The sequence below is a fragment of the Diadema antillarum genome, unplaced genomic scaffold (assembly GCF_040938485.1).
Source record: "Diadema antillarum isolate AM-2024a unplaced genomic scaffold, OU_Dant_1.0 seq00000604_RagTag, whole genome shotgun sequence".
Taxonomy (NCBI): Eukaryota; Metazoa; Echinodermata; class Echinoidea; order Diadematoida; family Diadematidae; genus Diadema; species Diadema antillarum.
Genome location: NW_027271532.1, coordinates 1,988,340 through 2,001,196, shown reverse-complemented (window position 1 = coordinate 2,001,196; position 12,857 = coordinate 1,988,340). Strand labels below are relative to the sequence as shown.

At 37.1% G+C, this 12,857-nt stretch overlaps 1 protein-coding gene across 1 annotated transcript in view; it reads left to right on the top strand.

Annotated features, from left to right (window-relative positions):
- The window catches only part of LOC139735880 (guanine nucleotide-binding protein subunit beta), a 65,262-nt gene that overhangs the window by 33,214 nt on the left and 19,191 nt on the right, over positions 1-12,857 (top strand). Inside the window, exon 3 of the mRNA XM_071646629.1 lies at positions 2,120-2,203. Within this exon, the coding sequence (XP_071502730.1) occupies positions 2,144-2,203 (60 nt within the window). The 5' untranslated portion in view covers positions 2,120-2,143. The remainder of the gene's footprint in view (positions 1-2,119; positions 2,204-12,857) is intronic.

The window sequence follows — 12,857 nt, the reverse complement described above, 5'->3', positions numbered from 1 at the left end:
AAATTTTTATATGGTAGGATGTTTTGTAATACAACTGACCTACACATACATGTATGCATCAGTGTGATATTTTTAAATCACTGCTCTCAGTCGTAAACAGTACATTTAACTTTCTACAGCTTTGAGCTACTTGTATGACCACCAAACTCTCACCACAGGTACATTTATAACCTAAAAATGCTGGTCCAGTTCGAATATGGGTGAAGTTAAAGAAGTTCAAAGGTCACATTGAGGGTCAATGAACTTTCACTGATTTACAGTAGTAAGCACTGTACTCACAGTATTGTGGTGTGTTCTCAATAACTTTTCACAGCTTTGAGCTATGACCATGAAACTCACACCACGGGTGCATCGCCTAGCGAAGCCAGTCAAGTTTGAATATTGGTGAAGTCTTAACAAGTTCAAAGGTCAAATAGTCAATGAACTTTACCTGATAAGCATTCTACTCCAGTATTGTTGCATACTCTCAGTAACTCTCCACAGCTTTGAGCTACATTGTATGACTACCAAATTCACACTACATGTACATCATCTGAAGGTGCCAGTTACATGTAAGTTTGAATATTGGTCAAGCTCGACGAGGTCAAAGGTAAAAAGGTCTTATGCCACCTGATTATGTGCATCTTGATGAGCACATTCAGGACAATGGACAATTGTTGAATCGTTCATCGTCACTGACAAAAGAACTGTTTGCCTCATTTCAGTTTTATTTCGCTGATGTGCCTTTTCAGACATAGACCCCGTTTACAGTGCGAGGCTTGGCCGTGGTTCGGCCGCCTTCATTTCAGTGTAAACGCGCAAAAGTGCCTCACATATTTCTGTATTTACTGTGTCATTTATTGATTTATCTTTAAATACTATTCTCTGTTGATGGAAGAAAGATAAACTCATAATGTACATTTGTATATACTTACGCAGAAACAAGTGAAATCAAATTAAAGGAAGCAATTTCTCATATGTTAGAGGGAGCAGAGGAAACTTGTCATTCTTTGTGATCTGTTGTGAGTGTTATAGAACATGTTTGAAAAGATGGATATCAATGTGATAATACAAGATAAAGATGAATACAGCTCAAAACACTCTTCAATAGTGTGACCAAGATGGTTGTATTTTGTAGAAATTATCCATAGACTGCTGACTTCACTAAAAATAAAAAATAAAAAACTTTTAAGGAAAATCTAAAACTCCACTAATTGTCACTATACCCCTCCCCATTTCACTTTTTTTTTTCAGTATTTGGATGGAGGTTGAGGACACTTTCATCTCATTTAGAATACACCATGCTTATTTTAACCTTGGTTCTACATGACAAATTTATTGTGTTGTAGACGGCATACTGAATCTTGCATACATTGTATGTGTCAGATGTGTGCTGTGTGCGTATGTCTGAATGAAGTGGAGCGTCTGCTGGGCTGTGTACAGAGTACAGTATGCATGAAGTACATTATAGTGTATTTGCCTTGTAGGCAGCTAAGCTCATCTGTGCATTGCTCTGCATTATTTTGTGTGCAATTTGGTGGCAGTGAGTGTAATACATGCATCTTTTGTCAAGTAGTTCAGGATGATAGCAGAAGGCAAGTACAGAAACTGTATACCAGCCAGAGCAAACTGAAGTGGTGTGTACTTGTACATGTTAGCTGTTCACGCAGCACTGTGAATATTCATTGTACAAATTGATCTTTCAGAATATTTGATACTTTTCTTCTTTTTCTTCTCTTTACGTTTTGCGTACATGTCATATAAAATATATAGTTGCTCTGTGTATTTGCATGAAATACAATTTGGAAATGATCTTCTGCAATTGATAGAGCTCTGAAGGAAATGTTTTTTTTTTGGAAAGCTGATCGAAATGTAGTTAAACCGAATATTATTACTGAACTTGCATTTTCCTCACATTGAGAACTTTTCCTCTTACTGTCTATATATATTTGGCTGTTCAACATTGCACTTCATTCAGTGTAGTAGAAAGTGTTAACTGCAATCTGGATTATATACATGTTGTATATTTATTTACTGATTTTTATTCATTTATTTATTTATTTTTTATTTTTATTTTTGGCTGCTCATGTTCGAAACTAATTAGTCTTTCATTTTCTCTGTGTTCTCTTTGCTGATACAGGTTTGTGTTTTAATTAGGTAAACAATGGCAAGTGAATTAGACTCTCTACGGCAAGAAGCCGAAACCTTAAAAAATCACATCAGGGTGAGTATATGCATTTTTACTTTATTTTTGTAAGCATGTGAATATATGTGTTTCTGTTTTGTACAACATGTCTTGTATGCTTAACCTTTAAAATAAAAAGTGAATGGGATGTCATAAAACCATGAAAATATTGAATCTGTAATGTGCTCTAAGACTGATATTTATGAGAGCATTCTTTTGTTTGGTAAGTTTGCCCCATCGTAACCCCAATCCACTTTCAACATACGTACTTTTAATATTTTGGCTTAATGCATTAAATGCAGATATTAGAATATAGCATTTTATTTTATTTTTTATATCAACAGGGTTTTTCTTTTAGCTCACCTGGCTCAAATGAGCTATTGCGATCACTCATTGTCCAGCATGTGTCGTGCATAAACTTTTTACATTTTCTTCATCTTCTTGAAAACCCCATTACAGATTTTCACCAAACATGGCAGGTAGCATCCCTAGGGGGATAGGATCTCAGTTTGTTAGAATGGGCATCATGCCCTGCAAGGAGGGGGGGGGGGGGGGGGGGGCAAAAAAAAAAGAATCTTTAAAAATCTTCTTCTGTAGAACCAGAAGTGATGGAGCTAAATTAATACTATGAGTTAGTTTCACATTTATTCATGGCGGATCCAGGGATGTAAAGCCCCCAAATTGAAGAAACCCTTTTATGAATCTTCTATCGAGAACCAGAAGAGATAAGCTAAGTTAGTGCCTCGATTGGCTACTGTCAAGATTGGTTACTAGTTTCTACTTTGGTCATGGCAGATCTAGTGATTTTCTTTTTTTTTTTTTTTGGGGGGGGGGGGGGAGTAGACAAACACATGGTCAAATTTGTCACCAAACCCAGTGCCTTGTCACAAGGGTGACAATTTATGTTCTTAACACATTGATCCCACAACCCCCTATTTAAAAAAACAAAAACAAAAACAAAAAAAATGTTGTTTCAAAGTTTTTCCTGGTAGCGTCATGGGTTGGGCAGGATTGAATGGGGGGGGGGGGGGGAGCAGTTTTTTACATTTAAGTCTGAAAAAAAAAAATGCATAGTCAAACTGTCTAAGTACGGTGTACTTGGCAGGTATTTTTTACCAGTGCGATGGAATATGCAAATGGATACCATTCCCCCACAGAAGCAATCAAAGCTGTCCCCCACCCAAAAGTTTGCAATGATCTCAGGTAAGAGTCTGCAAGGATGCGTGAAAGGTGAACATGCGATACTCAGTGCGAGACCTCTGGGTCTTATGTTTACATCGTTTCTGTGAAGGGATTCATTTCAAGAGAGAACCAATAGTCACATTCAGACAATGATCCTTAACTTTGAGGATAAGCTCATAGTTACAGGACAAGTTCACCTTCATAAACATAAGGATTGAGAAAATGCAACAATATTAGTAGAACACATCAGTGAAAGTTTGAGGAAAATTGCACAATCGATGCAAAAGTTATGAATTTTTTAAAATTTTTGTGTTGGAACCGCTGGATGAGGAGACTACTACAGCTTGTGAGTCATATGCGTACAACAGTATAAAGAAAATGTAAAAGAAAATTCAACATATTTTCACTTTTTTCGCATAATAAAAGTGAACTTGACTTGCCTCTTTCTAAATGCAGGGGGAATAATATTACCCATAACATTTGTCAGTAACAACTCAGGGGAATGTGTACTTTTTTCAAAAGATGGAATTTTGTGAAATTCTCTTTATATTTTCCTTATATTGTTGTACGCATGTGACATCTAAGTTATTCATACACTGCAGTAGTCTTCTCATCCAGCGGGTACTGCACAAAAACTTCAAAAATTCATAACTTTTGAACGGATTGTCTGATTTTCCTCAAATTTTCAATGATGTGTTCTACTAATATTGCTACATTCTCTCAATCCTTATGTTTATGAAGGTGAACTTGTCCTTTAAGTATGGGGTGTCAAGTGTCGCATGGTCTCTTTAAAAAAAAAAGAAAATGTCTTCTGTTGATAAGTGACAATGTCAATTTCCTTGATGAAATTACAATTTCGTCATTATGTGACAATTTTGTAAACAAAATACCAATTTCATCATGAAATTGTAATTTTGTTTACAAAATCGACGTCACTTGTCAACAAGACAAATTCATCACGAAATTATCATTTCACGCATCCTTGCAGACTCTTACCTGAGATCATTGCAAACTTTTGGGTGGGGGACAGCTTTGATTGCTTCTGTGGGGGCATGGTACCGTTTGCACGTAAATATAGTTGGCGGATTAAAGGAAAACATTTCTTGCTTCCACTTATATGATTCCTGGACAATGAACATGAATATTTAAAGCAAAATGAATACAACTTGCCTTTCGAGTAGGGCAGTATTTCTATTGAGCTCAGCTGTACTACTTGCTATTTTATTAAAATGTTAGTATGAATTCTTCCATAACTGTCTAATCTCCATTTTGTGTTGTCCCCCACAAAGTTATGTACTGGCTTCCAAACATGCTACGTTTATTTTGCAAAGCATGCACGCTACACTTGTACAACTGAAGCTCCACTGCCAGGCCTCTATATGCAACAGTTGGTCAAAGATACTTGTGGGGGGCGACTTTCATCAGAATCTGTGTAGTGTGCGCTTTGTTTGGTATAAAACTTGCATGAAGATGTACATAGCGATCAAAGCTGAGCTCAGTAGATTTTTGCTTTCGCTGACCCCATTCAGGTGCCTCGTTTGTGTATTACAAATTAGTTTGTGAGCCCATCAGCGCTCACTTTATTCATACCTCGCGCCCGATCGATATTTTCTTTGTTCGATGGCACATGTATGTAGTTGACCTTGGAAAGGGAATACATGTATTGCTTGACTGCTTTTGCACAGGTTGATTACCAACTTGTCTGTTCTCTGTGGACCTGTAAAAATAATCTTGTGAAGGGGCATTATAGGCTCTCGGAGAATTGTGGGGGAAACAGGTTAATATGGTTTATATAATTTCGCAAGTAAATGTGAGAACCTCTGTTGAAAATATCATTTACTAAAATACTTGGCGGTTAGACCAGCGGGCTAGAATTATGTAGCAGGCGTAAGTATTATACCCAATCAGCAATTACAAGTCACTGATGATTATCTTTGCATTTCAACTTAAATGAGAGGATTTATCTACCATTTCAGCTTCTAATATTTGTATAATAAGTTTGAATTTCCAACAAAGTGCATAACTGATGATACATTTTTATACTTCAAAATTGATGACTTCTAAAATGATTTTAAAAGCGTAGGAGAGCAACCTTTAGTACAGGGAACAGTACTTACTGTGACCAGTGGTGGAACAATTTGACAGTGTTCAGGGAGATGAAATGGGAATATGGATAGAGATCTCCTCAGTAAACTTTTTGAATTGAATCAGGAAATGGATCTAAGCAATACCCAGTACTCTCTTGACCACAAACAAACAAACAAACAAACAAACAAACAAACAAACAAAATATATATATGTTCTATGGCAATTTGATGTTAATAAACTAAGGGCAAGTCCAAGATAATGCGCGCGTTACGTATGGGACATTCAGAGACTTTTATGACCTGAAAAATAGTGTTAATGGCCTTTGATCATATTGAACTTCATCATGGTGATTGATATCTAGGAGAAGTATAAACATGTAAAAAATTGAGAAAAATGACCATGACAATTATATCCTAGAAGAGAAAATATGTGCCGTTACGTATGGGACCAGAAAACTTTTGTTTTTTTGAACATTTTTTTCAACCTCAAAACTCTCTGAAAGTATTTCATTCTACAACTTGTAACTCACTGTGATGAAAGTCACAACACTCAAGATTATCACAGGTGAGTTTCATGTCATTAGGCAAAAAGCTCTAATTACAGGTTCTAATTAAAGACAGACATGACGTGTTACGTATGGGACAGTTACGTATGGGACAGTTTGTCCCCCATTCATTTAGTGTGTGAAGAACCATGTTTATGGGTATTTTGCATAATTATTGTAGTAAAATCAGTTGAAACTACTCAAATACTGATCCAGATTGTCAAGGAAACATTATTCCCCGAATATTCACCATCATTTAATCATATTCAATCATATTTTTATATATTTATGACCAACCTGAGTATACATGCCCTTTGTCCCCCATTCGTTTAGTGTGTAGAGAACCAAGTTTATATGGGTATTTTGCAAAATAATATATAAACAAATTTTTGCATAATCATTGAGTTAGAATCAGTTGAAATTACTCAAATGCTGTTCCAGATTGACAAGGGAACAATATTCCCCATACCATCATAATCATATCTAATCATATTCTGTATTTTGTATGACCAACCTGAGTATGTATGCCCTATTTTTATCAGGATAGTTACTACTGAAAAATTGAAAAGTTCAAAGTGTTTACTTCCATTGATGAAGGGCAGTTGCCATTTAGTTTCAATAAAAAATGACTTGACACAAGAAATATTAATTTCAATAAATAAGCAATACCTGCTGCATGGAACCCCAGTGATCGAGTAGATGATGTCTGTCTAGCAGTCAGGTCATTGATTCGAGTCACACCTCAGTATGTATACCCATGAATTTTGTCGTGGCTAACTATTGAAACTGAATAAGGACAATTTGTGTATCACTTGCAATAAAAAGGAATCATTTTACTTTATATATTTTTTGTATATATCACAACCATTTCAAATTGGATCTCCGTCACATAAACTTTGAATTCCTCTAGTCTTAGGATTGTATGCTCTTTAGTAATTCATATAATTTGTTTCCAATCATCTCATTAAATGTTGAAAACTGAATCCCCATATCTACAAAAACCATACCATCCCTTTAATGCTGATTTTTCATTGTGTATTTTGCCATTTTCCCCTCCCCCTTTCTGAAAATTGTTCAGTCAAGTACATGCATTGTTTCAAGTGTCTAAAACTCAAAAAGTAGCTACAATGTTGGGATGCTTTCTTCAGGATGATTGACCATTTGTGTACTGAGAGACCGTCCCAGCTAGCTACATGCATTCACATGCAATATGTATGAGGATGTCCCATACGTAACGCATTTGTCCCATACGTAACATTATTTCAATGCCTAATAGAATATATTTCTTTTACTGTTTTTTCTTTTTTCTATGGTATTTAATTTCTCTAAACAATAAATTAGAACTTTCCAAAAGGGCATTAAAATATCCTTAGCAATTTCAGAAAAAACCTAAAAAAATGACCTCAATTTGTTACGTATGGGACATCTCATGATAGGACATGAGCTAATTCGCATAATCATTTGCATAATCCCTAAATTTTTATACCAAGTTAAACTATTTGATGAACTTCTTATGTCCACATATTAATCAAATATCATTTGCTTTCCTTTGAATTAATATGAATTTTTATAAATGTCCCATACGTAACGCTGTGTTTCACATTTATGCAAATGAGCCCTTGAAATTTGCATAAACTTACATAATATCATTTTTTCCTCCATGGAAATCAAAACTTCAACTCATAAGCTTCAAAATGATACCAAACATGTCAATATTGAGCAAAGATGAAATTTTGCCTTCTGAGGGGACCTTATCTTGGACTTGCCCCTAATTGATGTAATTATGTTGTTTTTACCACACACAAAAAATAGTTAGTTTACCACAAATGCATATAATGCATAGTTTGTTTAGAAAGCACACATCAACCTGATGGGCTGTGAAAAATTCACTATACAATATGTTTAGTTTTGATATTGTTTTGAAGGTTCAACTTTGTCCGTACTGTGGACTGGGTCTGTTGTAGTCAGCCCTTCTGTTAATCTCGTGAAATAAGTTTTTACTGTTCCAGCTAACATGTGCCAGAGCACATGCAGAGAAGCTTAGGTTAGTCATGCCACTTTATTTTAATATGTTTGAAATAAACTTTATAAGGAAAAAGTTCATTTCTACCGTTTGATCAATGTTAACCATTCAAGGCATGCTGAATTAGGGCTAGTTTCAGCTAGTTTTATTCCATGACATTTATGTTTCATGTGTTTGGTAATCCTGCTCAGATATCTTTAAATAACTGCAGACACATGTGAAAAGTACATGCTTGTGTACATTGTAATGGAAGCCTTCCAATTTTTAATTCCCATGTACTGTTGCAATGCTGTTCCCAAAGTCGTCTGCTACATTGTGTGGATTGTGGCATGCATGAACCTAAGCACTGTCAATGAAGGTTAAAAACTTTGTGTGATGATGGCTCACTTTGAGACCGTGCTATTTGGGCAATTGGTTGACTGAAGCCATGTTTTAACAGACCTTGCTGCTGCAACATCATGACAACATCTGCAGAACAAAATTCCTCTGAAATTCCAATAAAACCACAGGAGAGAGCGAGGAGTAGTACCGTTTGAACAGACACGCTCTGAAAACCTAACCCAGGTAGGTTTCTGTGAAGGGGGTGTGTCCACCAATGTGACTACTCCGCCAACTGGCCAGCGTCACATGTCTGTAAACAAAACATGTTCACAATCACTGACCTCAACTACATAGTCCCCCTGTTCAGACGCAAGCCAGTTTATGCCAAAACTTCATAAAGAAACGATGTATAAACAATCATCGTTTAGCGGACAGACTGTTCAGACGCTAATCTCAACCATTCTGGAAAACGTATCGTATAGATGTGCAGTTTCCCACTGCGCATACTGTTATGGTCATGAGTGACAGCTATGGGGTCACCTTTCGTGCGCACTCCCATTAAGCCCCGCCCAGTTATACCGTTCTATGGTCGCCATACGTTCAGAAGCACAATGGACATGATGGAATGCTGATTCGTTATTGAGTTCTAGTTCAAAACGATGCTCTGACCGTCGTTTCGTTATATGTCGTTTCATTAGCGTTCAAACGTATAAATACATTGTATAGCTATACTGTCTAGTATAATTTTTTTGCGTCTGAACACCCTGAGAGATCAGTGGTCACAATCCATGTATGTGATCAGTGTGCGGTGTGTCAGTCATTCTCTGTCTTCACTATTGCGCATGCGTGTTGAGTGTATCAAAGGACGCGTTTACTGCAGTTGCGTTCTAGTAGGAGAGATGCCAGGGTGTCGCATTAACGTCAGGGTAGTGTCGTAGCAATTACCCTGCTGGCTAGGATAGAATGTAGCATAAGTTACTGCAGCTATGTCCGAGCAACATTTTGCGGGAATTGTTCTAACAGGCAGTGTAAAAAGATTATCATGGTATTACCTGGATGTTGCTGCAGTAACTCTACGTTTGAAAGGCTCTGTTAGAACGGGGATTGACATAGATTTTCAAGTGCGCTGGACAAATACGTATTGGGGGAAGGCTGATACATAGATTTCTGATGTATAGAGATTGGCAAAAGAAATACAGAAGACAGAAGCTGACCTCTTAATTTTCCATTCAGAAAAGCTGAATAAAGCATGGGGGAAGTATCAGTCCAGTAATGCTGCTAGTGAGGGTGCTGGAGCCAACCAAAATAGCTCTTAGAATATCAACATGCCTTTACTCAGGCAGAGACAAGCTATTTCAAGCGCTACATTACCAGCGTGGTAACTTGTGCAGTGATGATGTATGTATCCATGCATCACTGAGGCCCTCGAGAAGGGGTTGTTTGAGCAGACATGAATCAATTGCTCTATCATTGCTATTCATTTGGTGTGTATGGTAGTGCATATTTTATTATGGTGTTGATAAGGGGATTGCCTTTTGCATGCATGCACAGTTGCAGCAAGGAGTTTCAAGAATTGGAGTTCCAACTTGCTTAAATTGTTCAGAGAGCTGCCAGTTTTCTATGGATGGACTAAAGAATTTCACAGGTGCATGTGTGCCTTTGAGGATCAAGGTTTGAAGCCGCTGTCTTTTGGAGCAGTCTGAAGATATATTTTGAACTCTTTACATATTGTTAGGTGGACTGAACACATGTTTTCATTAAGCACTGACATGAAATTTAACTAGTGATAAAACATAAGACAAAAGTCATATCATCGAAAATATGTGCAAAATAATAAATCAGAGCTGTGTCATGTGAAAGTGTTTAAAGCTATACCCTCCTGGAAAGCTGGTTTTATCACTTTTCCACTTAATATTCTCGCAAATCAAACTGGTACGGGATATTCTTCAAGTATACTGGTAGTTCATTATTAATTGATATATCAGATTAGTTCCACTGCATGCCCAGTCAAGTAATTTTCCTTTTTATTTCATCATTTTTTGCACAATTTCTATTTGTGTATCCCTGTGTCTTTACCATTATATATCACCTATCTTTTATAAGTAGGGATGGCAAAAAGTAATTACCATCACAGAGACATATCTTCCTTAGAAAGTGGCTGGTGATTTTGCAATTAGACACAAGTCAGTTGTCTTCCTATCTATGCAGCAGATCTATTTTTTTACATACTTCAAATATATGAGTGCCGGCTTCGAACATGGGTTCAAAGGAAGTAAGACAGTTGTGACACCATTCTCCTGAACCTCCTTGATTAAATCTGTGCAGGTGGAATTGTTTATGACAAGTGCATGTAGTATGCAGGCATAGATGTTTTCAGTTATATAATCAGTGAAATTAGATGGGCCAAGTATTATGCATTGCGATTGTTTAGATTGCATCACGTCATTGTGCAAAAATTTCGGTATAGTGCACAGTCGTGCCGAAACCAAAATACTTATAGAGCATGCTTACACTTACAATTTCTATGCAACGATACGCAGCAGGTAGGTTGAACGTTGTACTTTGCGGGCATGAAATCAGTAAAAAAAAATTAAGATCCAGTAGGGCCTAGACCTACTGTAAAAGTGGTTTCTTTCGCGGTGGTTTTATTTTCGCGCTTTTCACGCTTTGAGGTTGAACCGCGAATTTAACATCACGAGAAAATGTTTTGAAAGGTCGCGTGAAATTAACCACGCAAGGAAATGTTTTGAACTCGCCGCTTGTAATTGCGCACATGCACACACGAAGATTCCGCACATTGAGTGTATTGATGATCAACACACACACACAGCGATACCACGCAATGTAGGTCAACTCCTGTGTGCGTGCCCCACGCGTGCGGTCCGTATATTATAAAGTACTCAAGAGACGGGATTTCAGGTAAGCCTGCATTTAATTTTAATTTCTATGTAATGAATAAAAGAATAATTGGATTATAGTTTGGGTTTTCATGTGCAAAATAAAACAGTTTTTGCCGACTGTGAATTCACAGATTTTGCTGACCGCGAATTTAAACACACGCGAAAAGGTCGGCACCGATGGAAACCGCGAAAGTATCTGTACGCGAAAGAAACCACTTTTACAGTACGCAAAATGCATAACGTAGATCGAGGGGTCTATTAACCAAAACAATTCAGTGCATGTTCTATTGATACACCATTACTGGACTGTAGAACACCAAATACTAATTTATCCCTCGTGCAGTTCATTTCACTTCAGCCTGCAGTCTCAGTGAAACAAAACGGCACTCAGGGTAATTTATTGTTTGTCGTTCTATAATCTAGTATGGTGCATGATAGAGCATGCACTATTTGTATAATGTTCTTAGGAAGTTATTGGCAACAAGATAAATCAAAGATTCACCTAATGAACTGTAAAACCAGAAATATTCACGGCATGAAATTTTCGGAAATTGGAGCCGATAACCCTTTTCGTTGCATGAAATTTCTGTGTATTGCTACTGGCATTCAGTGGATGAAGTGTACTATATGAACTTTTGCATACATTTCTATTTTGCGAATCTTGGCTTCTCGCAAAATGTTCAAAAAATTCATGCATGCAAAAATTTCTGCTTTTACAGCATATAATAGACTATACCATACATGCCTTCACAGATGTGGCCAACAGTTGACCATTGGTTCACAATTTTACATTTGTGCTTTTGATTCCATTTTGAAAGAAAAAAAGTAATAATCCTGCACATTTCATGTTCAGGGATTTAGAATATGAGCATTAATACAAAGTGATTCATAAAAGAAATGTCAAGAAACATTGCTGGAATAGTGAGAGACCACAAAGAACAGGTGGGCATTCCCCAACAGATGCTCCCCCCCCCCCCCCCCCCCTGCATATCAGAAATTACAGGCAGATGGCAGATACATGTTATATGTCTGATGCTACATAAAGTTACTAGCATAAATCTTGTTGCTGCTGCAGTGTCTCAACAGATAGAACAGTAACTCTATACAAAACAGTCTCTCTTATACTTTCAGAACACCTCGCTTAATAGTAAATATGTCCAACCTTTCATAACAAACATATGTGACTCGCCACGACAAAAGGATCTGAAAGTCGCTGATGGTTGAGCCAAGAAAAGCGAGTTTGAAGTCAGGTCATCAAAATCGGTCAAAACCATAAAATTTTTGTTTTTGACATTATTTTGTAGTACGGTATCATGTTTTTCTATCATCTGCTGAAATTTCGAAGCTAAATGATTAAAAGAAAGGCAAGAAATTAGTTTCTTCCAGGCTATGATTTTCTGACTTTTAGCGGAACAGAAATGTGTCCAAAGATTTGGATTTAACTCCGCAGATAGACTCCTCCCCTAGCAACGAGGGAGTGATGTTATTGGTCAGTGCATGGCATCCTGGTTACTGATTTGTCATGCATAAACCAGGGGCGCTAAACTTGAATGAACGTCGCTGAAGTTGCCAAGAGCATACCTTCTATTGTCAAGAGGTGAAGACTGTGCTACCTCCCCTTGAGCACGATTGCGT